The sequence below is a fragment of the Salvia miltiorrhiza genome, chromosome 4 (assembly GCF_028751815.1).
Source record: "Salvia miltiorrhiza cultivar Shanhuang (shh) chromosome 4, IMPLAD_Smil_shh, whole genome shotgun sequence".
Classification (NCBI taxonomy): Eukaryota; Viridiplantae; Streptophyta; class Magnoliopsida; order Lamiales; family Lamiaceae; genus Salvia; species Salvia miltiorrhiza.
In genome coordinates, this window is record NC_080390.1 from 37147875 (window position 1) to 37174427 (window position 26553).

General features: G+C 40.5%; 2 protein-coding genes and 1 long non-coding RNA gene across 4 annotated transcripts; 2 read left to right on the forward strand and 1 right to left on the reverse strand.

The window, feature by feature from the left end:
- Positions 1-11763: 11763 nt before the first annotated feature.
- LOC131021431 (uncharacterized) lies at positions 11764-16229 on the reverse strand. 2 transcript variants are annotated; one of them, XM_057950619.1, is made up of 7 exons: positions 16134-16229; positions 14145-14508; positions 13614-13707; positions 13008-13126; positions 12778-12885; positions 12270-12362; positions 11764-12194 (listed from the first exon to the last, which is right to left on the reverse strand). In XM_057950619.1, exons 2-7 carry the CDS (start codon positions 14475-14477, stop codon positions 12138-12140), a joined length of 804 nt encoding a protein of 267 aa, XP_057806602.1. In that variant the 5' UTR covers positions 14478-14508; positions 16134-16229; the 3' UTR covers positions 11764-12137. The 2 variants fall into 2 exon arrangements, with proteins under 2 accessions (XP_057806602.1, XP_057806600.1); XM_057950617.1 differs by lacking the exon at positions 16134-16229 and having other exon boundaries at positions 14145-14630.
- Positions 16230-22061: 5832 nt separating this feature from the next.
- Positions 22062-23254, forward strand: LOC131023384 (uncharacterized). Its single transcript, XM_057952923.1, has 2 exons — positions 22062-22583; positions 22658-23254. Exons 1-2 carry the CDS (start codon positions 22062-22064, stop codon positions 23252-23254), a joined length of 1119 nt encoding a protein of 372 aa, XP_057808906.1.
- A 120-nt stretch (positions 23255-23374) lies between these two features.
- LOC131021432 (uncharacterized) lies at positions 23375-25111 on the forward strand. The gene is made up of 2 exons (XR_009100945.1): positions 23375-24340; positions 24492-25111. It is a non-coding gene; the product is annotated as an uncharacterized LOC131021432 (long non-coding RNA).
- Positions 25112-26553: the final 1442 nt, after the last annotated feature.

Consider the following 26553-nt stretch of genomic DNA (forward strand, 5'->3'; position numbering starts at 1 on the left):
TAGTCGATCCCATATGTTTGTGTGTAGCCTTTTGCAACCAGCCGAGCTTTGTATCGCTCAATAGATCCATCGGGTTTTCGTTTGATTGTGAAAACCCATCTGCATCCCACAGTTTTCTTCCCTTTCGGCAACCGACACTTCTCCCATGTGTGATTCCGGTTCAGGGCCCCTATCTCTTTCTTCATAGCATTTCTCCAATGCTCGATCTTCAGGGCTTGTTCTGCTGTTTGTGGAATCTCCTCATCATATAAGGCCGCTTCATAGGCTGTGGCATTTTTGGACAAGTTTCCCTTGGCGATATTCCCAACTGAGTATCGGGAATTCCTCACAATTTTCTCTGGGGTATACCGTTTAGGAGGTACACCCCGATTACTCCTGGGTGGTAGCACATATCTCCCAGTATCTCCATCTACTGTATTATCCTCTTGTTTTTCTTCAATGACTTGAGAAATATGATCAGCAGAATCAGAAGTCACAATAGTAGGTTCAGAAGCTCTTACCTCAGATATCAGTGGCGGAGAAGATATAGGCTCATGCAGCGGACTAGATTGTTCTAGAGTGGATGAAACATGCTCGGTGGCAAGGCTAACTTTTTCTGTTGGGTCTGCTTCCGGGTCTGGCATTGGTAACCAACTTAACAGGTCGATCTCACTCTCTTTCTCACTCTCCCCCTGACTGTTAAGGTGGGTATTGTAAAAATACTCAGTTTCAAGAAAGTCGCAGTTCATGGTGGCTATGATTTGACGGGTTTTAGGATTGTAACATCTATACCCTTTTTGGTTAACACCATACCCGACAAACACACACTTAATGGCACAAGGAGAGAGTTTAGTCCGTTCATGCTTGGGAATATGAACGAATACGGAACTACCAAAAACTCGAGGTTGAAGAGTAAGAGCAAGAGGTATATCAGAAAGAGTGGATAATTTCTGTAAAGGAGTTTGAAGCTGGAGGGTTCTGGTGGGAAGGCGATTTATAAGGTAAACAGAGGTGGCGACAGCTTCAGGCTAGAAGTGGGTGGGTACCTTAGACTCAAGCATCATAGCACGGGTCATTTCAAGGAGAATTCTATTTTTTCGTTCAGCCACACCGTTTTGTTCGGGAGTATGGGAACAAGTGGTTTGATGAATTATCCCTCTTTGTTGACAGAAGTCTTGCATGGATCGATTGACAAACTCCCCCCCATTATCTGTTCTAAGGGTCTGGATATGTTTTTGAAATTGAGTTTGAATCATTTTAAATAAATGAGTGAACTTTTCAAAAACTTGAGATTTATTTTTGAGAAAATACACCCATGTCATCCTAGTACAATCATCAATAAAGAGTAGAAAATATCTAAAACCTTGACCCCCCACAACAGGTGAAGGACCCCAAACATCAGAATGAACAAGAGAAAATATGGAGTTCACTTGTGTGTCATTATGCTTAAAAGATTTTCGGTGGCTTTTAGCTAAAACACAAGTTTCACAAGATAAAGTCTCATCATTTTTTATTAATTTAGGAAATAAAAGCTTAAGATACCCCATGGATGGATGCCCTAACCGACGGTGCCAAAGCCAGGCTTCCCGGTCAGCAGTTCCGTGAGCCAGCATCACCTTGCCTTGTTGAGCTATCTCATCCACATAGTACAATCCATCCCGCTCAGTGCCACGCCCAATAATCTCCCCCGTCCTGATATCCTGAAGAAAACAGAAGTGGGGATGCATTATCATGGTACAATTGAGATCTTTTGTAACATGGCTAATAGACAACAGTTTATGAGAAAGAGATGGAACATATAGACAATTTGAGAGACGAAGAGTAGGAGAAATTTCTATAGTTCCGGCTCCTTCAACATGAGTTAAATCACCACTAGCAGTTTGAACATGTGTTCGGTGGGATGTTGATGACTTAATAATATCAGTTTTATCAAAGGTCATCGTATCAGTAGCTCCACAGTCAAAAATCCACCCTTCCTCTCTATCCCTATTATCACAAGAGGTTTGATATGCAGCGGAAAAATTTAGGGAATTTCTACATAATTGGGGAGTGATTTTAGTATTATGTAGAAGATTGGGGTGTTTCTGTAATTTCTGAAAACTTAGGGGGGCAGTTTTCATAAGATGGGGTAAGTTCTGCAATTTAATAAAACCTCGGGGTAGCTTTCGTATTTTATTGGAACTTAGGGGGGCAGATTTTAAAGGATGGGGTATCTTTTGCAAATAAAGAAAAGAATGAGGGTTTAGTGTGAAAACACCAAACCCTATACCTAATTCCCTTCCTCTCACGTCTCCCCCCCCTCTCTTCTCCATCCGCCTCCCTCTCACATCTGCTCCCTCCGTTCTGCCCAGCCGGGGACGCCGGATCCGCGACCACCGCCGCTGCTTCCGCAGCCACCGCCTCTGTTCCGGTAGGCCTTTCACGTCTGCTCTATCCGTTCTGCCCCACCGGAGATGTCCGATTCGTGGCCGCCTCCGCTGCTCCCGCAGCCACCGCCGCTGCTTCGGTAGGCCTTTGATAGTTAGCCACGCCGTAGTAATGATTCGGCGGCGGCAGCGAAGATTGGGCGGCGGTGACGACCGAGACGCCTGGGTTCTTTCCTCTGCCTTCTTCGCTTCTATCGGCGGTGATTTGCTGCAACCGCGCTTCCGGCTGTGTTGCAGGGCGGAATGTGGTAGTAAGTTCGGTCCCGGTCTCTTCCGATGATGAAATGTTGGTGTCGAAGCGGTTGGTTGCCGACTGCAAGATCTGTAGTCGGGCGGCCTCCTTTCTCATTTTTGAGAAGGCCGATTCGGCTGAGGAAGTTAATTTATTTGAGGTGGTTGGATTTGTGGCTTGAATCTTTCCTGACATTTTTTTTTCAAGGAAGAAAAAACAGGCTATTGATGCCTTGATTGTTTTGAGGTATTTGGAACCGTGATGAATGATTTCTGAGTTCCCAGAATCATGCCTGCTCTGATACCATGTTAAAACATGGTATCAATGAATTTTTATAGATTGAAGACATGTTTAGGAGACTGAAATTGAATTGTATTGCTTGATGTCGTTGAGTGTTACAGACTCCCTTTTATAGGGTTACATTTGATCTAACTAAGGTAAGAAAGTAAAAAGGAAACATCTATCAAGGATCTTTGATTGATAGATTGATTCTGAATCTCCTTAATTGATCTCTTTCCTTTCAACAATATCATCATCCTAGTTGCATTCGTAGGAGCATAAAGCTCAATTCTCGTCTCATCTAGTTTGCCGGAGCCTTCTTAGTTTGTGGTGCTGCTACTTTGAAGGACGAAGCCGTTTCATCTTTGGGGACGACACGCCTTACCGTGAGCACTACCGGGGCGTATCTCGTCTTGCGGAGAGAGGACTCATCGACTCGGCTTTGAGTTTGTTCTAGTTTATTTTTAAGTGCATTTCCAGTTTTTCCGTTGTAATTTTTCTTTTGTTTTAAGTTGTATTGTGCTTCACGGGTGTACTATCCAACAATCGCAAGACGAGATAGTACATGTTGCTGTTCTAACTGGAAATGTCGACTACTCCTGCCAACACCTCCGACTCTGCTGCTGCCGATGCCTCTGCTACTGCTGCTGCTACCTCTGGCACTGCTGCCGCCACTGTCAACTCAACTGTTGCTGCATCCACTAATGCAACTGCTTCCGCTATTTCTGGCGGGTCTGCTGGTATGAATTATGGAGGTCCTACTCCATTGCCATTCAATTTTGGTTCATTACCAAACAAGCCTTGGAGGAGATGGTAGTTCCGGGAATGGAACTAGTTCTGTTGAACCGACTATGTCGGGGTTCACGTTTGGTTCATTCCAATCTGGTGGTTCCGAAAGTGGAACTGTTTCGGCGCCGCTACAGTCTTCAAGGATGTTGCCGCCAGCCGAAAAGCCACCTAAATTTGGTGGGTCACACTTCAAGATGTGGCAACAAAAGATGATGTTCTACATCACGTCGTTGGGCTTTGTCAATTTCTTGAGGGAAGACGAGCCTCCTGTGCCGGCAGAAAACGAGACCAACTTTGTGGTGCGTGCCAGGTATGACAATTGGTGCAATGGAGACTACATTTTTAAGAATTTCCTTTTGGGGGGCTTAGAGGATAGCTTATATAATGTATATGCCAATGTAAAGACCTCCAAGCAAATTTGGGAGGCACTAGAAACGAAGTACCGTAGTGATGATGCGGGGACAAAGAAATTTGTAATAGCGAAGTACTTAGACTTCAAGATGGTCGATAGTCGATCGATCATGGACCAAGTGCAAGAGTTCCAACTCATCTTGCACGAGCTGGCGTCCGAATGAATGAACTTGCCCGAAGCTTTCACCGCTGGGTCAGTCATCGAGAAGCTCCCGCCAAGTTGGGCTGATTTCAAGAGCTATCTCAAGCACAAGCGAAAGGAAATGACTCTTGAAGATCTCATTGTCAAGCTGCGCATTGAATCTGACGTGAGGGAACGTGATAACAAGTCCAACAGCCCATTTGACGCCAAAGCCAATTTGTTGGAGAAAGGCGGTCCCTCCAACAACAAGCGTGCTCGCCCAAATGCCAAAGACAAGGGCAAAGCGAAGGTAAATGCCCCAAAATTCAATGGGGATTGCTACAATTGTGGCAAGGCGGGCCACATGGCGAAGGACTGCCGCAAGCCAAAGAAGAAGAAGGCAAAGGAGACCCACGTTGTTGAGAAAGACTTTGACAAGTGGGATGAGGATGATCTAGCAGCTGTGGTCACAGACGAGGTCAACGTGGTTGAGAACCATGGTGGTTGGTTCATAGATACCGGAGCGACTGTGCATGTGTGCTCCGACAAGAAAAGGTTCTCAAGCTATACTCCGGTTGAGGGGAGGAAGCTCAACATGGGGAACAAAGCCTCGTCAGAAGTTGCTGGTGTTGGTGTTGTGGTGCTCAAGCTGACATCTGGTCAAGAGCTAACTTTGAAGGATGTGCTGCATGTCCCAGACATCCGCAAGAATTTGGTTTCAGGCTCCCTACTAGTTAGCAAAGGGTTTAGACTAGTTTTTGAGTCTGACAAGATGATATTGTCTAAGTTTGGGAAGTTCCTTGGGAAAGGTTTTCTTACCGATGGACTTTTCAAACTCAATGTAATCAATGTGCGCCGTGCGCCTAAAGATGCTATGAATGAAAACCCTACTACTTCCTCTTACTTGGTTGAGTGCTCTGATTTATGGCATTCTAGATTAGGACATGTGAATCTAAATGCTATAAAAAGATTAGTAAATATGGATTTGCTAAAAGTAAAAGACTTTAACACTTCAAACAAATGCGAAGTTTGTGTTGAAGCAAAAATGGCCAAGCAACCATTCCACACTGTTGAGAGGAGCACAAAACCTTTAGAGTTGATTCATACTGATGTATGTGATTTGAAATTTGTGCAAACAAGAGGTGGTAAGAAGTATTTCATTACTTTTATCGACGATTGCACAAGATGCTGCTATGTTTATCTTTTAAGAAGTAAAGATGAGGCCATTGAAGCTTTCAAGAAATTCAAAGCTGAAGCAGAAAATCAGCTAGGCTATCAAATTAAGCAAGTTCGAAGTGATAGAGGGGGAGAATATGTAGCCCCGTTTGAGGAGTTATGCAGCGCAAGCGGTATAATTCATCAAACTACGGCTCCATATTCGCCTCAGTCTAACGGCGTTGCTGAACGAAAGAATCGAACGCTTAAGGAAATGATGAATGCATTATTGATAAGTTCTGGGTTGCCCCAGAACATGTGGGGGGAAGCTATCTTGACAACCAATTACATTTTGAACAAGATTCCGCCGAGAGGTAGGGACGCAACTCCTTATGAGCTATGGAAGGGCAGGAAACCTTCGTACAAATATCTTAAAGTGTGGGGGTGTTTGGCGAAGGTGGAAGTTCCTCCTCCCAAGCAAGTCACAATTGGACCCAAAACAGTTGATTGTGTCTTTATTGGGTATGCTTTGAATAGCAACGCCCACCGATTCTTGATCATTAAGTCTGATGTTCCTGATATGCATGTGGGCACGACGATTGAGTCAAGGAATGCGGTTTATTTTGAAAACATATATCCTTGTAAGAACAAGGACAAGAGTGAAGCTAGTTCCAGTACTAGTGCTAGTAAAGATACCACTAGTTCTAATCCGCCGGATGAAGAACCAAAGTCGCGCAAGCGTCCTAGTTCTGAACCCGAGGACTTTGAACCAAGACGTGGTAAGAGAGCCAGGACGGCAAAAACATTTGGCCCTGATTACATAGTCTACATGTTAGACGAAGAACCAGAGTCAATAAAGGTAGCATTCTCTCGTCCAGATGCTCCTTTTTGGAGAGAGGCTGTTCAAAGTGAGATTGACTCCATTCTAGCAAATCACACTTGGGTGTTGGTGGATTTGCCTGAAGGCTGCAAGCCCTTAGGATGCAAATGGATCCTTAAAAGGAAGTATAAAGTGGATGGGTCGATTGACAAGTACAAAGCCTGGTTGGTGGTCAAAGGGTTCAATCAAAGGGAAGGGTATGATTATTTCGATACCTTTTCACCAGTTATACGAATCACGTCTATTCGCGTGCTTCTCGCGATTGCTGCCTTGCACAATCTAGAGATTCACCAAATGGATGTTAAGACTGCATTTCTAAACGGAGATTTAGAAGATGAAATCTATATGGAGCAACCCGAAGGGTTTGTTGTACCTGGTCAAGAGAAGAAGGTGTGTAAACTTGTGAAATCTCTGTATGGATTGAAACAAGCACCATTGCAATGGCATTTGAAATTTGATAATGTTATGTTATCAAATGGATTCAAGATCAACGAGTGTGATAAGTGTGTCTATGTCAAGAGCACTAATAATGGCTATGTCATTGTGTGTCTTTATGTAGATGACATGTTAATTATGGGGAGCAACACCCAAATAATCAATGATACCAAGAGCATGTTGAAAAAGAATTTTGACATGAAGGACATGGGGATAGCTGATGTGATTCTTGGAATGAAAATTGTAAGAACTTCTGAGGGAATTGTCTTGTCACAAGCTCACTATGTTGAGAAAGTGCTCAAGAGGTTCAATGCTCATGATATTCGTCCAGCTAAGACCCCCATAGAACTTGATGTTCACTTGAAGAAGAACACAGGCGAGCCTGTTGCACAGGAAGAATATGCTAAAGCGATTGGATGTTTGATGTATATCACAAACTGTACTCGCCTTGACTTAGCATGTCCGGTGAACAGGTTAAGCCGTTATACAAGCAGTCCAAGCAAGGAACATTGGAAGGCTCTAATAAGGGTTCTGAGGTATTTAAAATACACTTTGAACTTTGGGATACACTTCTCGAGATACCCTCCAGTACTTGAAGGGTACTGTGATGCGAATTGGATATCCTACACCAAGGACTCACTTTCGACTAGTGGGTATGTGTTCACTGTTGGGGGTGGAGCTGTATCATGGCGGTCCACGAAGCAGACGTGTATTGCTCGTTCCACCATGGAATCAGAGTTTATAGCTTTGGATAAAGCTGGTGAAGAAGCCGAGTGGCTAAAGAATTTCTTAGAAGATATTCCATGTTGGAATAAGCCGGTGCCACCGGTGATGATACACTGTGATAGCCAAGCTGCTATTGGAAGAGCCAAAAGTGGTCTATATAACGGTAAGTCTAGGCATATCCGCCGAAGACACAATACCGTGAGACTTTTGATCACAAGTGGGATTATTTCAATTGAGTACGTGAAGTCAATAGATAATCTAGCGGATCCATTGACCAAAGGTTTACACCGTGATCAAATATATAAGTTGCTAACGGGAATGAGTTTAAAATCCACGTCTTAAGACATTTATAGTGGAAACCCAACCATGCTGATTGGAGATCCCAAAAACTTGGTTCAATGGGAAAACTAAGCTATTAAAGTCTGTGAGTGCACACTCATTACATATATTCCCGTGGAAGAGCAATAGTGAGAGTGTGTTTAAGCCTACCAAGTGGTGAGGATAAGTCTTCAACTTTTAATGGTTCCTAAGTACCTCGAGGAGGTCGAGCATGGTAGGATGCTCGGGAAAGAACCACCTATGTAAGTGAGAAGTGGGGCCGCTTCGTTTTAAATCACTTATGAATCCAAAGAGGTTGTCCATGGCCTGCAACGGACACAAACGTGAGAACGGATGAGACCGAGTCATCATCGCGTTGGTTTCATTGTCTAGGTATACACGATGGAGGAATAGTTCAAAGGCATCGCGTCCTACTAGTCCGCCAGTATATCCGATGGTATCAACTAAGGAAGGTTCAAAGCCACAAGCCACCTATCCTAATGCTTTGATGTCTTTTGAGGATTGAGCTATGAGTCTGCATTCATGCATATGGCATTTCCACTCATGTGGGGGATTGTTGGAAATTAGTTTTGTATATTTTATACTTAACTAATTTGTGGTGGTTGTTTATTTAATTCCTAAAGGATTAAATATAATATGATTATTCTATATTTTTTATATAGATAAATCGCAGTATTTTCATTGTCTCAAAACCAATTTCTGGTGAGTGAGAAATGATATACTAAAATTGTATACTACACGTGAGACCTTTGAGCTGTCGTAACTGCCAAGACCTTTGGCCTTTCAGCTGCTGTAACCACCAATGGTTAATGGCTAGCCATGATGAGCCATGATGGCATCATGAAAGCTAAGGCCTTTCACCTCCCATGGTGTGGCTATATATAGCCTCATTTGTTCATGGAGTAGAACACACAGACACACAAGTTCTCTCTTCTCTCCATCTCATATCATCATCCTAGTTGCATTCGTAGGAGCATAAAGCTCAATTCTCGTCTCATCTAGTTCGCCGGAGCCTTCTTAGTTTGTGGTGCTGCTACTTTGAAGGACGGAGCCGTTTCATCTTTGGGGACGACACGCCTTACCGTGAGCACTACCGGGGCGTATCTCGTCTTGCGGAGAGAGGACTCCTCGACTCGGCTTTGAGTTTGTTCTAGTTTATTTTTAAGTGCATTTCCAGTTTTTCCGTTGTAATTTTTCTTTTGTTTTAAGTTGTATTGTGCTTCACGGGTGTACTATCCAACAATCGCAAGACGAGATAGTACATGTTGTTGTTCTAACTGGAAATGTCGACTACTCCTGCCAACACCTCCGACTCTGCTGCTGCCGCTGCCACTGCTGCTGCCGCTGCCTCTGCTACTGCTGCCACCTCTGGCACTGCTGCCGCCACTGTCAACTCAACTGTTGCTGCATCCACTAATGCAACTGCTTCCGCTATTTCTGGCGGGTCTGCTGGTATGAATTATGGAGGTCCTACTCCATTGCCATTCAATTTTGGTTCATTACCAAACAAGCCTTGGAGGAGATGGTAGTTCCAGGAATGGAACTAGTTCTGTTGAACCGACTATGTCGGGGTTCACGTTTGGTTCATTCCAATCTGGTGGTTCCGGGAGTGGAACTGTTTCGGCGCCGCTACAGTCTTCAAGGATGTTGCCGCCAGCCGAAAAGCCACCTAAATTTGGTGGGTCACACTTGAAGATGTGGCAACAAAAGATGATGTTCTACATCACGACGTTGGGCTTTGTCAATTTCTTGAGGGAAGACGAGCCTCCTGTGCCTACAGAAAACGAGACCAGCTTTGGGGTGCGTGCCGAGTATGACAATTGGTGCAATGGAGACTACATTTGTAAGAATTTCCTTTTGGGGGGCTTAGAGGATAGCTTATATAATGTATATGCCAATGTAAAGACCTCCAAGCAAATTTGGGAGGCACTAGAAAAGAAGTACCGTAGTGATGATGCGGGGACAAAGAAATTTGTAATAGCGAAGTACTTAGACTTCAAGATGGTCGATAGTCGATCGATCATGGACCAAGTGCAAGAGTTCCAACTCATCTTGCACGAGCTGGCGTCCGAAGGAATGAACTTGCCCGAAGCTTTCACCGCTGGGTCAGTCATCGAGAAGCTCCCGCCAAGTTGGGCTGATTTCAAGAGCTATCTCAAGCAGGGGCTAAGAACTCTTGAGTTCAGACAACTGTCTAGAATTCTCTCTTTCAAACTCACTTTTTGCTCTTTTAGAAAAGGGTTCGAGTACCAACTAGATTACAGAGAACAGACTCTCAGTAATCGGGACTTAGGCTAAGGGTTTACAATGAGATTGCCTAAGATTGTAAGAGAATTTAAGTAATCAGTAAACTGATTTGGCTTTGGATATTCTCTTCTTTGATTCAAACTTTGGAATGCAGTGAATAGGTTGAGTCGCAAATTTGGCAGAGCTTCAGCTTGAGTGTTTGAATCGGTAAAGATTGAAGGCGATCCTCGAGCTCTATTTATAGGCGAAGTCTTGAATAGATCCGTTGGTGAGATGGTCTTCAAGAATTCGACCGTTGTTAGATAGATTTGAATCTTTGGTTGAGGCTTCAATCTTCAAGGTTCCTGATTGGTTGAGGAATGAGCGTCTCTAGCAGTAGCAGCATGGTGCTTCTGAAAAGTTAGCACGAAATAGGAAAGCTTTGCGCAGGCGAGGACGATCTTCATATCTTCGCATTTAATGCAGCTGTACTTGGCATGAATATGTGGCTTCTTTTAAACTTAAGTCTTCAATCCGAGGAAGAATGTCTACTGATACTTGATTTATGTATCAGTTCGTTATTTCCACGTGGCCAGCATTAGTTATTCAGTCATAACTGAATCTTCAGTGACAGCTCGTCCTTCAAAATACTTTAGTATTTTGTCTTCAGCCTTTTCAGTTCCAATCTTCAGTCATGTGTCTTCAGTCCTCTAATCTTCAATCTAGCGGTCTTCAGTCTTCATCCATCAATCTAACTAGTAAACTAAACTCTAACACTTGGGTTCAAAATATTCTAGTCTAGTAAAGGAAAATCTAAGTGTTTTGGTATCATCAAAACAAGGACAAGATGTTTAAAAATACTCCCATAATCTATTTCTTTTAAAATAGAGTAATATTTAAAAGAACAAGGTTATGGTATAAAAACAGTGGTGAGCATTCGATTATTCGGTTACCAAATCGAATTGTATAGTAAAAATCAAATTAAAACCAAATTATATAATTAATATCCAAATCCGAACCAAACATACCTAAAACCGAACAAAATCGAATCGAAATATTTCGATTCAGTTCCAGTTAAAACCAAAATAATCGAAGTAAATACACAATATATTTTCTAAAATTTAAATAACTAATTAACATTTAATATATAAGAATCGAAATCCACAAAAAATAATAATTCAATATTTCAAAACATCTTAACCAAAAATTAAGAGTAATTATTGAAAAGTTACTTTAATTTTTTTAGTTGACCAAGATTAAGAGTATAAATTAAGAATAATTATTTACTATTTTATTGAATAGTAATAACAATCATTTTAATTTTTAAATATATATGTATAAATTATTAAATTAATTATTATTTCGGCTCGATTTTCAATTTACCAAACATATTTTTCTTAAAAACTAGTATAATCGAACCGAAAAATTGACAATTTCAAAATTATGTTTGTAGGTATATCATTGATTTTGATGATAATTTCTTAAAGACGCATTAGCTTAAATTGGCCGAAAATTTTAAGTTGGAACTAAAAAGTCGGTATGAGATCGAAGTTCTCGGCTATAATTTAAGAACGACCCTTCAAAAAATCAAGCATTCCCATCTATACTCGAGCATATATAACTGACGCAACATCTTACACAATTTGGACTCTAGTAGAAGATCATTACTTTCACTGGAATTCGGATTGTTTTACATCTAAAAGATCAAACTTTTTCACTCACTAGAATCAATCTGCTGCTCGTATATGTAGAACATGCATCAAACTAGGTTCACAAGCTTTGGCATGGGATAGAAACTTCAAATCAACGAGTTGTACAACATGGTCGAGATTGGAAGATCAAATAATTATGATTATTACAACTAAACGAGAGAAAGCAGCATATTCATCTTAGCAGTTTAAAGTCCAGCGCTCACTCTTCAGGAGGCAAATAAGGATGAACTGGAGGGCGCAACAATCTGACAGTATTGATAATCTGCAAGCCGGTAACTGGTTATCACGCGGCTTCTTTTTCATTATCTTTAGGTGTTAGCTTTCTGAAATATGGACTCTAGTAGCAACTCAACTTCTGAAAGATGGACATGCTTTGCATTTACTGATAGCAGATAATTCGTCACACTCAGGGAGTTCACCTCAACTCTCATTCTGCAAGTTCCGATGCTTGAAGCTTCTGCTCTTCAATCAAGGTTTGGACTCTCTGCAATTTATTCCACGTAAAGACAAAAACAAACACACAGAATTGAATATACAGAGAATAGGTAACTTTACTAACCTTCACTGAACTGCCAACCTCCTCTAATTTTTGCAAAATCGCCACTTCAGCAAGGTGAGGAAAAGAATCACGCCTCAGTTTTGAAGGGGACATCTGCCAAACCCAAGAAAGAGCGGAGTAAAAGTGTTTATTAGATTAAAAAAAAAAACCAATTGGTAAAAGTTGTTTATGGATTGGTGGGAGCAAGACGTATAAATAAAGAAACCAGAAGTAGACCTCCTTAAAAATATTGATCGAGTTAAAAAATACTATACCACAAAGGGCAAGTACAATAACTCACTTTTTTTTTTTTGGGAAAACACCATAAGGTGGAAGTACAATAACTCACTTGTTAGCACAAAGGATTGAAAACTATTTGCCAAGAATGTCTCTTTGTTGGCATCACTGGCAACTCAGCATGTGACAGTGTGCATGTTTGTTTGTACAGAGAGAGAGAGTGACAGAGCAGAATGAAAAAAAATCTCTATGAATGACAAGCTCAGCATTAGTATTAGTAGCACTAACATACCGAAGCAACTGAAGAATGACCCGTACATGGAGTTGGATTATCATCAAGAGTAGATACATGTCTGGAGAACACCTCACCTCTCATGGTAGACAGCTGAGATAGAACAGCCTGGAGATGGTAAGAAATGGTATTACTCAAGATGTCTTCAATGAATGTCCGATGTCCAATGCTTTCTAGGAGAACTAAACCATGATTATAATGTGTATGTGACTCCTTGAGCACAATAATACCTTCCTGAAAGCATGAGGATCAGTAACCCCTTGTATTTGAACATCATCACTTGGAGGCCTTCTCACTCCAACATTCTCTATTCTAATAGAGTATACACCGAAAAGGGACTGCAGATATCCTGATAAATATCTCAATTGCATTTATAACTTGGTTTTGATATGGTGAAGACAACTCAAATTTGCTAAAATGAACAAATAGAATATTGATTAAGAGAATGCAAAAGGATGCCATGGAAGCTCAGACACAGCAGATAAACATAGAGACCAGCTAATCCATCATTAAAATCTTCCATAAAAAGAAAATTATGAAGCAAAACAGATGGAGCGAGCAGTGCCCTAGACACACTTTAGAAAGATGAACCATACTCCATACAAACAGTTCACAACAATACCGAAAGTAACAGTTTTTGTTCAGGGTTTTCAATATAATGCTTACGATTACTCATTTGGCTAGGCTTTGATTCAGACATTACGAACATAAGAGGAAGTGCAATGTCAATTAATTGAAGACTTTCATGATTTTCGCAATATTAAAGAATCCGAAAGAAAAGCACAAATCGAGTATTTGACCAAAACAGATGGAAGATCAATTTTGTGAAGCTTTACCCTGTTCTATTGCAACATCAGCCACTGAAAGCAGTAAGACATGCTTCTCTTTCTTCAGAACCCCGAAACATGGAAATGACACCGGTCTTCTCACCTGATGCAACCAAAGAAAAGATTTAAAAAACCAAGAGAGAGAGAGAGAGAGGGAGAGACGAGATGTCAGATATTTCTCCTCTCTTCCTCAGCTTCTATCCTTCACTTATCACTATAAGAATAAATTGGAAACTATACAGGTTATTCTTTACAGAAAATCCACTTTGACTTGGCAATTCAGTTGTTACCTAAACCTAATTAAGTTCCTGAATCCCAAAAGGTGAATATCTGAGCTGATCAAAACTGGTAAAGTAACACACAGAAAATCGAATAATTCAAACATAGCTAAAACCTCAACCACCTCAAAAGTTGCATCCATCCAATCCCGAAACACATCGCAACAAAATCAACGGCACAGCTAAGAAGGGAAGCAACTCAGGCAAAGTAGAAGATATCAGAAAAAGTTAAGAACAGCGAAATAAGATGAGACGGAATTACTTTATACACAATTGCATCCGAAGTAAGGTAGAGCTTCCGCGAGCGGATATCTATGCGCAAAATGTAGCGGCGTAGAGGCAGATAAATCAGCATGAACAAGCCGATGCCCCACGCCAGTATCAACAGCAGCGAGTACAGAACCCATCGCGTCGTCTGGTATTTCACGAAATTTTCTTCGGTTTCGCCAAACGACGCCGTGTAAAGGGGCGGCAGCTCGTCTTCGTCGCCGTCGATTTGCTCGTCGTGGCCGGCCGGCTCGGAATCCGGGCCGCCGTCCAGTAACAGGCCCCTTTCCAGCCGGTCTATTTCTGCTAACCCGTCCTTGTGTTTCATGGAAACTTTGGATGTGTGAGGTAAGAAGGTCCTGTATTAAAGTGAAGATACACCAAAACACCAAAATATAGGTAACAATTGTTAAATGTTTGTCTCATGATCATGTTTATATCTTGACATTTAAATTTCAGTAAGACTGATTATTTAATAATTAAAAAAATTTATTATTAATTTTCGAAATCAGATAACTATTTTAGTTAGTAATAGATTTTATGGTTAATAGCCAAAAAATACACAAAGTTTCACCAAATTTGCATTTTGCACATGACTTTTAAAAATAGCCCCATAATACATGCACTATTGATTTTGTTGTAATTTGCACACGGCGAGAACTCCGACCATAATTAAAGTTGACCGGCAATGACGTGGACTATACGCGTGGCATTTTTATTGTAGGTGGCAATACGCGTGGCAATTTAATTGATCTGGCAATACACATGTCATTTTTATTATAAAAAAAAATTAAAAAAAAATAAAAAATCATCTCTCTCTCTCAAATCACAGCCGCATCCTCTCATTCCTCAAGCTTTTCCACCACCGCCGGCCAGCTCTTCCACCAAAATCAGGCGTCGGACCTCAGGGGATTGTAGGGGATTTGAGGGTTTTGCAGATATGGCGGTGAATTGAAGGTGTGCGGTGCGGTGGAGGTGGAGGTAGAGGTGGTGCTCGGTGTCTGGAAAAGGCGGCGGATCTGGGGCGCCATTCCTCATCGACGCCGCCACCTCTCCCCGTCTCACCTACTCCGTCTTCCTCCGCCAAGTCGCCTCTCTGTCCTCCTCCCTCAACGCCGCCTTCATCCTCCTCCTCCGCTAGGAGCTAACGCCATGGCTGCAGATCCCCAAATCGCGGCCCTCGGCCTTCTAGATCCCCAAATCGCAGCCCTCGGCCTTCATCCTCTCCAACAACGCCGCCGCCTTCATCCTCCTCCACCGCTAGGAGCTAGCGCCATGGCTGCAGATCCCCAAATCGCGGCCCTCGGCCTCCTAGATCCCCAAATCGCGGCCCTCGCGAGTCTTTCCACCGCCAATACCAAACCCCCTCCGACCCACACACACCACGCAACAACAAACACCAAACCCCAGCTCCTCTTCTTCCTCGCCGCCGCCGGCGCCAGATCTGGGTCGATTTCCCCCTTTTTGACCCCACCACCACCTCTGACCATCTCCGACCTACACACACCACGCAAAGAGAGGGAAGAGCGGCGCCGGAAGGCAGGACGATGACTTCTCCGGCAGCTGCAGCAACCGAGATTGAGATTGAGCGGAAGTTGGGATTGAGATTTGAGCGAAAATTTGGAATTGAGATTGAGAGAGAACAAGGTTGTTCCCTTTTTTTAATTTTTTTTATTAAAAAAATGCGTTAAAAAACGACGTCGTTTTACATGCCCGGCGGTTAGTCCACGTCTGCAATTTCCGGCTGCCACGTCAACTACGCATAAGGTGATGGTCAACGCGTGTGCAAATTGCAACTAAATTAAAAAGTGATGTATTTTGTGGCTAATTTTGAAGGTCGTGTGCAATTTGCTAATTCGGTGATGCTTGGTGTATTTTTTAGCTATTAACCCTAGATTTTAAGTTCACCGTGAATTTTCAGCTCTGATTAAAATAAAAACGATGGTGAACATAAGAGATGGTCAGAGGAGTGAGGCCGACCTACAACAGGATCGAGCCAAATTAGGTCTGTAATAAGATCTACAATGTTGAGGATAAATAAAGTCGTTGATTCAAATATTTTAGAGATGTGATTCTTGCTAGCACAATTGTTCAATTCTTTACACATGAACTTAATTAAGAGAAGGCGATTTTGACTTAAGAGTTTTGCGCGTGAAGAACTTGAAATGACAAAATTAATTCTACACGTCCATATTTGAAAACATAATAATTGCCCCTTAACCTAAAATTGCTTATAAATAGAGTTTTTGCTTTTCATACATGCACACACACTTCCAAAAGTTACTTACTCTTGTAATCATCCTTCGGTAATATAATTTCTTTATTTTCACTCCCTACTATTCCATTACTTTTATCACTTATGTTTACATTGATCGACCTAAGTTTTTTCGTTCGTGATCTCAAGATTTCACCAATATTCTAATCAAAGAAATTAGATATCAAAGAATCTCCTAGAATCATGATATTCCTCTGCTAGATTCTTCTATTTTTGCACCAAATTTTTGTTATTTTCCTATTATTTTTTTACTCTTTTATGTTGTGGCTAAAATCCACCCAACAACTTTAATAAAACTTTATGTTATTTTAATTCATTTACTAATATACCCATAACTATGTTTTTGATTGACTCTAATATTAATTCATTGTCAAAGAATAAATTATATGAGTGTATTATAAATTTTATTTGTTAATTTTTTTTTTTCAATAATTTTTTTAATTTTTACAATAAGCCTATATAATTGGAATGAAATGAGCTATTAAACAAATTCTTTTTTGGGGTAAATAAATTTCATATGTAATGAAATAGCGTAATGTACTTGTATCACATTGTGAGATCATCTCCAACGGTACACCAAATCCCATTTTGGTGTACCAAAACCTCTCCAATGGTACACTATACTCAAACCCAAAATGGGTTTGGGGCCACCATTTGAATAGTATTACACCAAATTTGGTGTAACACTATTCACTACACCAAAACACTTTATAGAATTTTAAGAATTGCAAACTAACCCCTCTTCTTGCTAGATATTGTTTTGTTAATTTAGTAGGTTTAAATGATTAGAATGAAAGTTAATTTTTTTTTGTTAATTTCGTAGGTTTATAAGAAAGGAATGAAAGTTATAATAATAATAATAATAATAATAATAATAATAATAATAATAATAATAATAATAATAATAATAATAATAATAATAATAATAATAATAATAATAATAATAATAATAATTTGGTTGAGAATAATCTAGTTGAAAATAGAGTTTTAATTTGCAACAATAAAATAGATTAATTTTTAATTACATGACATATTAAAATGTATAATACAAGAATATTTAAAATAATATTAATAATATAAATACCACATAACATATAAACAACATAATTAAAATTACACAACATAATTCAAAAATCAAGCAGACGCAAATAAATAAACTACACGAGAAATACGAAATTAATCTAATAATTCTAATATAATAATATAGTAGACCAGAACCAAATCCTCCAATATTATTTAATATAATAATAAAATTAATTTTCGTATAATATTTATTTTAATATGAAATTGTTAATTAAAAGATTGGGGCAAATGTATAATTTAAAAGAAATACATAGGTATGATTGAAGAAGTATAAAAAGTAAGTGGAAAGAGAATATTTAAAGAATATTCTTTTGGGTTTGAGTTTGGTGTAAATGGTTGGAGAAGAATTACTGTTGGATGTGATATATACTGTAAAATGGGTTTGTGTTTGGTGTAAATGGTTGGAGATGGCCTGAGGTGTTTTCTTCACATTGAAAAACCTCACAAGAATAAAAAGAATGTCAAGTCTCCTCGCTTCCCTACGCGTGAATGAAGATAGGAGTGGCAATTTCAATAGCCATTAAGTATTTGAATGCGAAATTCATATCAAATGGATAGTAGTCTATTAACAAGATCAATAGCTCAATTTGAGATGTGAGAATGAGAGTTCAGAGAGAGGATCCGGAGGTCTAGAGAGTGGTGAGAAGGAGAGGGGTAGGTTCTTCCCGTCCCGAGTGTTTTCCGGTGAGGTACTCCCATAAGACCAACCATAGGTTCACCCGTATCCCCCAAACAGCCGGTAATAGGATTGAGAAAAGGAACCTTGAGTATGAAGCAACGTTTTTCTTCAACAATTTCCCGGAAGGTACCAGAGTTGACTGTCTGGAGAGAAGTTTCAACACGGTGGGAAAAGTGATTGATATTTTTTGCCCTAAGAAGAGCGATATTAAAGGAAAATTTTTTGGTTTCGTCAGATTTGAGAAGGTCCAAAACAAAGAAAGATTTCTGGTTGATTTGAACAATATTTGGATAGGAAGTTACAAGATTAGAGTTATGTCCCCAGGTTTGAGAGATCTTCAAAGATGGACAAAAATTCTAATTCGAAGACCGGTGGAAGCCCTTCAACCCCCGAGTAAACCGGGGACGATATCTTTGAATCGAAGGAGTACCACGTTCTTGTCCGGCAAGCGTGAACCAGGGAGATCCTTCGCAGAGGCCCTTCGAGGGTCCAAAAATGATTCTGAACTTCCGGCAGATGAAGTTATCGGGTTTCAATCTTCAGAGGAGGACGTGGAGTGGTTACATAAGTCTTTTACTGGTTTTGTTAAATCAGAATTTGCTTGGGAGGATTATGAAGAAGAAATCAATTGCGAATGTGTTGATAATCTGAAAGTCTCTTCCCTCGGGGGAAACCTTGTACTCATTCAAAGTCTGAATCAAGCCTCAGTCAAGGATCTTCTGAAAGAGTTTGATGAATGGACGAGCTTCTGGTTTGAGTGGGTGAGACCGTGGTCCTACGTTGATGTGTGTACCCAAAGAATGGTCTGGACCAAATGGCATGGGGTTCCTCTCCAAGCATGGAGCCCTAGATTCTTTGATATTGTGCGAGCCCGCCTGGGTATGGTGCTGAAAGTGCATGAGATTACAAAATCTAGAGATCGACTAGATGTTGCCTTCATCCAAATTTCAACAGGTCTTGATGCGATTCATCAGTGTTTTGAGTGCAAGATTAATGGAGCTTCTTTCAAAATCAGGATTGACGAGGTGGCTGATCATCTGCCTTTGGAGAGTTCACAATTCATAGAGGAGAGCTCGGATTCGGAAGTTGATGGACTCTCCGTGGAAGAAGATGACGATGACTCTTCTGGGTTTCCGGCGGATTGCGCAGGTGAAGATGGATTCCGATAATCATCTCAGTGACGGTTTGGCTTCTCCTTCGGTTCAACAACCCCGAGTGTCTCCGCCAATTGTCGAAGCCGACGCTCCAGATTCCCAAAAAGATTGCATGCGGGAATTCAATGAACAATCAGTTAATTCCTCGGTTCGAGAAACTATTGATGTTGTCGAGAGAACTAGGAGTTTGGAACAGTCGCCCGGAATTACGAAAAGATTCAGTCTTGCCTACCACTTTTATTGAAACTGGTCAGCCTGTTATAGTGATGGATCAGCCCCAGTCAAGCCCAAATAATTCTTGCGGGCCTGCTGACCCCGGGCTAGGTCTTGAAAATATTGTGGATTTTGGGCCCTCTGAAGTTGGGCCTGGATATGAAGGAGTTAGAGAAGGGAGTCCAGCTCACCTTGTTTCTGATCTATCTGGATCGTCGGGTACTCATATCTCGGATTCTTCAGAAAGCTCCTCTCAAGAGCTCGAGAGTCGAAAGCCTTATCTCCATAAGAAGAAGAGTGGGGTTGAGAATTCTATGAAACTTGGGCTCAAGCGATTGATCTATCAGAAGAGTAAGAAAGCGGCAGCTAATTCCACGGGCAGGAAACTCCCAGAACAAAAAGGTAAGAGTGCTAGGGCTCGTGAACGATTCCATAACCAGAATGCAGAGGGCTCAGTTTCAGAACCGAAGGGAGCTCTCATCAAGCCTTGGAAGAAGGCCTTAAAATCTGGAATTTCGGGAAGCAAATTGGTTTTTCAAGCAATGTGGAAGACACTGTTCTGGCTAAACAACTGTTGGGCTGTGAAGGTAAAGAGGGGGGCGAGGAGATTGAAGAACAGTGTGATCAATGAAAGTGATCTCATATAACATCCGCGGTCTTGGGAGCAGAATTAAAAAGAGAGAGGTCAGAGAACTAGCCCAGAGACAGGGAGTCGACCTCCTTTTCATTCAAGAATCAAAATTAGACAACTTTGGTGAGATGGATCTTAAAGCTATCTGGGGGTCTGAAAAATGTGGCTTTGCTTTTCGAAAAGCAGAAGGGAGGGCAGGAGGGATTTTAACTGTGTGGAATCATTCGCGGTTTGCATGCTCCAGCCATTGGGACATCCCGGGAGCGCTGATCGTGAATGGAAGATGGAATCCTGGTAACTTCGATTGCTGCTTTATTAATATCTATGCGCCCCAATCTCTGGCAGATAGAGAGGTTTTGTGGAATTCTATTGGTTTGGTGGTTGATCATAATAGAGAGTCTTGTGTTTGTATTGGTGGGGATTTTAACTCTGTTAGATCTAGATCATAAAGAATGGGAAGAGGCAGTCATTTCTCGGCTAGAGATATTCAGTCTTTTGACGATTTCATTAGAGGTAATGGTTTGGTGGATGTTCGATTACAAGGAAGAAACTTCACATGGTATCAGCCGTAGGGTCGATGCAAATCTAAACTTGATCGTTTCCTGGTTAATGAGAAGTGGGTTTCGGTTGAGCCACAAACAAAAGTAAGAGGATTGCATAGAACGGTGTCGGATCATTGCCCTATCCTCTTGGAAACGAACTATGTGGATTGGGGGCCGAAACCCTTTAGGTTCATCAACGCTTGGGTTAATCATCCGAATTTTGAAAGGGTGGTTCGAGAATCGTGGAACAGGAATGACTTTTCGGGCTGGAAATGCTATGTGTTCAAAGAAAAGTTGAAAAGGTTGAAAGAAGATCTCAAGAAATGGAATAAGGAAAGTTTTGGTTCGATTGATCAGAATATCGAAAAACTTAAAACGGAGATCACTGAATGGGATGTCATTGACGACACCCTGGGGTTGGAAGAAGATGAGATTGTCAAGAGAAACGAAGCTGCTACAAACTTGCTCCTCCAAATGAAAAATAAAGACAGTCTCTTATCTCAAAAAGCGAGAGACCAGTGGTTGAAAGACGGAGATGTGAATAGTAGCTATTTTCATAAAGTCATTAACGGAAGGCGTCTTAAAAATGAGATCTCATGGCTCAATGTCAGAGACAGCTGGATTGATAAACCAGATGAGGTCAAACAGGATATCAGAACCCATTTCGAAGATCAGTTCAGGAAAAGAAGAGGAGTTAGGCCAACGATTCCAACTGATTTTGTGCAAAGAAAGATCTCGGATGAACTTAGGGATTGGTTGGATTCGCCCTTTTCAGAGGAGGAAACGAAAGAAGCAATTTGGAATTGTGATGGAGGTAAAAGTCCTGGACCCGATGGCTTTAATTTTCTCTTCATGAGGAAATGTTGGGATATCATCAAAATGACTTGATGGGAGTCTTGAAGGAGTTTCATTCTAATGGTAAACTGGCCAGAGGATGCAACACATCTTTCATCGTTTTAATTCCAAAAAAGGAAACTGCCTCGGATTTAAAGGATTTTCGTCCTATTTCTCTGATCAACAGTCTTTATAAGGTTATTGCTAAGGTGCTGGCCTCAAGATTGAAATAGGTGATGCATTTGATTATCTCAGATTGTCAAAGTGCTTTCGTTGCAGGGAGGTATATTCTTGATGGGGTCATCGTGGTGAATGAAATCATTGAGGAGGCCAAGAGAAGAAAGTAGGGATTAATTCTGTTTAAAGCGGACTTTGTCGAGGCTTACGACACTGTCGATTGGGAGTTCTTGGATGAGATGCTCGATAGGATGAACTTTAGTCTTCGATGGAGGAGATGGATCTCGGGCTGCTTAAGTTCTGCCATGACCAATGTCTTAGTAAATGGTAGCCCATCAGGTGAGTTTCATTTGGAAAGGGGCCTCAGACAAGGCGAGCCTGTCACCTTTCCTCTTCCTGATTGTAGCGAAAGGACTTAATTTGATCACCAATAGAGCCATTCATCAAAGGCTGCTGGAACCGTTTGTTTTCAGGAGCAACGGTCTTTCTGTCTCACACTTGCAGTATGCAGACGATACGGTTTTTGTGGCCTCCGGGAAAAGTGAAAATGCCTGGGTTCTCAAGAGTATCCTGAAAATTTTTGAAGCTCTGTCGGGTCTTAAAGTTAACTTTGATAAAAGCAATATCTTTGGGATTGGAGTTCCGAGCCCCTTGAGAGTTCAGATGGCAAATACTCTTAATTGTCAAGTTGGTGAGTTTCCTACTAAATTTTTGGGTATCTTGATTGGTGCTCGTTTGTCTCGAGTAGCAGAGTGGAGCTATTTAGTTGAGAAAATTAAGAGGAAAATCAAATTTTGGCAGAATCGGAAGTTGTCTTTTGCCGGGAGAATTACGTTGTTGCGCTCTGTTCTTTTCTCAATTCCTATTTTTCAGCTTTCTTTCTCTCTTGTGCCTAAGAGTGTCTTGGTTGAGTGCCGTAGAGTGATGAGTGGGTTTTTGTGGGGGGAGAAGGAACAGAGGGTAGAAAGATCCATTGGGTTAAATGGGAGGATTTAGGTGAGGATGTTCGAGAGGGAGGGCTGGGTATTAAAGACTTGGAGAGTTTTAATAAGGCTCTCATGGCTAAATGGATTTGGCGGTTGTTGACAGAGAGGGAGTCTTTTTGGGTTCGTGTGGTTCAAGCTAGTAAGGGGGAGATCGGGTGGGATGGTGAGGGCCTTTGTTTCGAAAAAAAGAGAGAGGTTAAATCGTGGTGGTGGAAGAGGGTGGTTAGTTTAAGCGGAGGGGACGGGGGGAAATGGTTGAGGGATAATCTGATGTTGAAGGTGGGGGAGGGAGATTCTATACAGTTTTGGAATCATTGTTGGGTGGGGGGTAAAAGCTTGAAAGAAAGGTTCCCAAGTCTTTTCCGATTGAGTGGTAATCAAGAAGGGTACATCAAGAATATGGGCTCTTGGGTCGAAGGTGTTTGGGAGTGGAAGCTTGAGTGGACTAGAGATTTGAGGGGTAGAGATTTGAGTCATGCTTCTAACCTTCTTGCATGTTATCAATCTTTTCAAGGTGAATGCAGGTGTTAAAGATGGCTGGAGGTGGAAACTTTCTCCATCTGGTACATACACAGTGAATTCAGCATACAAAGCTATTAGGAGGGAAGCAGCCACAACCGATTCACAGAGGAAAAAAGAGGAATTCTCCAAGATCTGGAAAGCTCCGGTTCCACACAAAGCAAAAATGACTGCTTGGAGGATTATGAAAGGAAGAATGGCTACTTGCGATAACCTCGTTCGAAGACATGTACTCAACACTTCTCCGGAAACGGACTGCATATTTTGTCATTCTCAGATGGAGGATCTGGAGCATATTCTCTTTCTTTGTGAAAAAATAGGAGAGATTTGGAATGCGTTTCTTCGGTGGATTGGTAAGAGCTCGGCTTTACATCACAGTGCAAAAGAACACTTCCTTGCTTTCATTGGTCTTGGGAATAAAGCTGAAACTCGATTCCTTACTGGTTTGTGGATTAGCATTGTTTGGAGCATTTAGAAAGTGAGAAATAACTGTATCTTCAAGCAAGGTGTGTGGAACAAAGATAAATTGGTTTTGGAGATCAAGAAGAAACTTTGGAGTTGGAAAATGATTTTTAAGCTGGAGGCGCCTGTTTTGGATCTCCAATCCTGGCTCTCGCTTGAAGGGATCTTGAGTTGATAGTTCGTGACGCGTTGGTGGCTCCTGCCTTTGTGTTTTCCTGGTTGTTTGGCTTGTTCTCTCTGTCTGGTTGCTGTCTGTATTAACTCTTGGTACTTCTTGTACCTTCCAGTTATTTAATTGCACTTTTTTCTGATTTAAAAAAAAATGGATAGTAGTCAGCAAACCAATTAGTTAGGCATGTTGGAGAATTTCAGTAAATTCTTCCTCCATTAGATCTTCCGTACATTGCATTCCCTCATTTTACGGAAATGTCTTACCTACACCCTTCGCACTACACATCGCCGCTAGGATGCGGACACGTCGCCCCTTGAATAAACCATTCGGGTTGCCTTTATCTTCGACCAGACCGGTTCGCTTTATTAAAATACCATCGATTCTATTTCAGTACTGTTTATCCCAATACCGCTTTGAGCTTTGGAATTGGTGCGTGGCTTGGATAAGACATGTCATCTATATAGGTATGAAATAGCCAAATAGGTTTGTGGTATTTTTTAAAAACTTTTTCGTCTGAAGGATTATTTTGTAGTTGTTTAATTACTTAATTTGTTTCACATTTTTTATTTTTCTGAAGAACCCATATTAAATATTTATGTCCTCCTCTTTCTTCAGTCCGGGAACATCAACCTTGAACACATGGGCCTCTGTCGTCTCTTTCCAGTTGATGCGGGCATCGGCCATCGGTTCACCGCGGTAGTCTCACGGGCGGTGGAGGGGAGGTTGGAGAGAAGAAATCCCTCGAAGGGATCCCATATATCGAGGCAGAATGGATTGTAGATGTTGTTGCGGCAACTGCCGAAGAAGCTCAGAATCATAGACATTTTTCGCTTTCTATTTTGGTTGTTAATGGATCTTCAGTCAAGACGAGGAAGGAAAAGCTGGGTGGGTGGAGGTTGAAGGGGGAAATACTGTACAGGCGACGGCGAGAGTAATCAGACGGCAGGGGACAGGGGTCAGCGAAGTTACAGGATGAAGAAGAGAGAGAGAGAGATTTACAGAAGAGAGAGAAAGAAAGAGAGATTTACAGAAGAGAGAGAGTTCACGTCTATGTGTAGTGGAGAGGAGAGGAGAGGAGAGAGAGTATTTAAAGTATTTTTTTAATAAAATATTATTAATACTAAACTATAGGATTTATGTAAACTAATATATATAGTGGTAATGTATATATATATATATATATATATATATATATACATACGAGTATATCTATAATAATTATTCTCTTATATTTCTAATGATTTATACTTACATCAGATTTAGCATATATTTTAATTATTAACTAATCCTATTTATTATGAAATTTTATTATACGTATATAATATATACCTTGAATAACTAGTTTGTTTTTTAAGCAATTCATGAAAATTTAAATTTATGTAGTTATTTAGAAATTTCATCAATGCAATAAAATTTGAATGAAATGGTATGAATGAGTTCGAAGTTAATGGTACTCAATTAATTTAGACTCTATATCTTAAGTTGCAATTAAATTATTTCAAAAAGATGACAAGAAAACAAAAATTATTGATAAAAAAATATAATAAAAATATATTCCCACAAATCAGGAAAAATGCTATAATAACTTATTTATATTTCAAGCGTAGATAGATATGCATGTGATAGAAAAATCAAATGTACGTAACATTAACATTGAGGATTTTCTCAATTTAAATTGAAAATTTCGTGTAAATAGAAATTGGGGAATTACACCAATTCGACTAGAAATATAATTTCATCGAACTAGCATTTACACCTCTATATATATAATTAATATCAACTCTTATAATATTTATAAATATAATGAAAAAAATAATCGTAACTGAACATTTGGATACTAAAAATAAATTGAGGTAAATTGAGAATACCGCTAGGTAAATTGAAATACCTCCGCGTAAATTGAGAATACCGTCAGGCAAATTGAGAATATTGTTAGATAAATTGAGTACCGTCGGGTAAATTGAAATACCGTCGGGTAAATTGAGAATACCGTCGGGTAAATTGAGAATACCGCCGGGTAAATTGAAATACCGCCGGGTAAATTGAGAATACCGTCGGGTAAATTGAAAATACCTCCGGGTAAATTGAAAATACCTCTGGCTAAATTGAAATCTGAAATCCCCAATTGGATTTTCACTAATCTAACTTGAATTCTCAAGTTCCCGATTGAATTTTCACTAATCTAACTTGAATTCTCAAATCCCCAATTGAATTTTCACTAATCTAACTTGAATTCTCAAATCCCCGATTGGATTTTCACTAATCTAACTTGAATTCTCAAACCCCCAATTGGATTTTCACTAATCTAACTTGAACTCTCAATTCCCCTAAAAACAAAAACAAAAAACTTGAATTCTCAATTCCCCAATTCGATTCTCACTAATCTAACTTGAATTCCCAGTTCCCCAACTCAATTCTCACTAATCTAACTTGAATTCACAATTATGCAATTGGATTTTCACTAATCTAACTCGAATTCTCAAATCCCCAATTGGATTTTCACTAATCTAACTTGAATTCTCAAATCCCCAATTGAATTTTCACTAATCTAACTTAAATTCTCAATTCCCCAATTGGATTTTCACTAATCTAATTTGAATTCTCAAGTCCCCATTTGAATTTTCACTAATCTAACTGGAATTCTCAATTATGCTATTGGATTATCACTTATCTAATT

Bases quoted from the DNA above. Each gene is read 5' to 3' on its own strand.
- LOC131021431 (XM_057950619.1), bottom strand. From the start codon at position 14,477: ATGAAACACAAGGACGGGTTAGCAGAAATAGACCGGCTGGAAAGGGGC. The intron at 13,708-14,144 runs GTAATTCCGTCT...TGGTTGCATCAG, and splicing joins CGGATGCAATTGTGTATAAA to GTGAGAAGACCGGTGTCATT. The intron at 12,886-13,007 runs GTATTATTGTGC...TACCATCTCCAG, and splicing joins ATCCTCATGCTTTCAGGAAG to GCTGTTCTATCTCAGCTGTC.
- LOC131023384 (XM_057952923.1), top strand. From the start codon at position 22,062: ATGGTAGCCCATCAGGTGAGTTTCATTTGGAAAGGGGCCTCAGACAAG. The intron at 22,584-22,657 runs GTTCTTTTCTCA...TGAGTGCCGTAG, and splicing joins GAATTACGTTGTTGCGCTCT to AGTGATGAGTGGGTTTTTGT.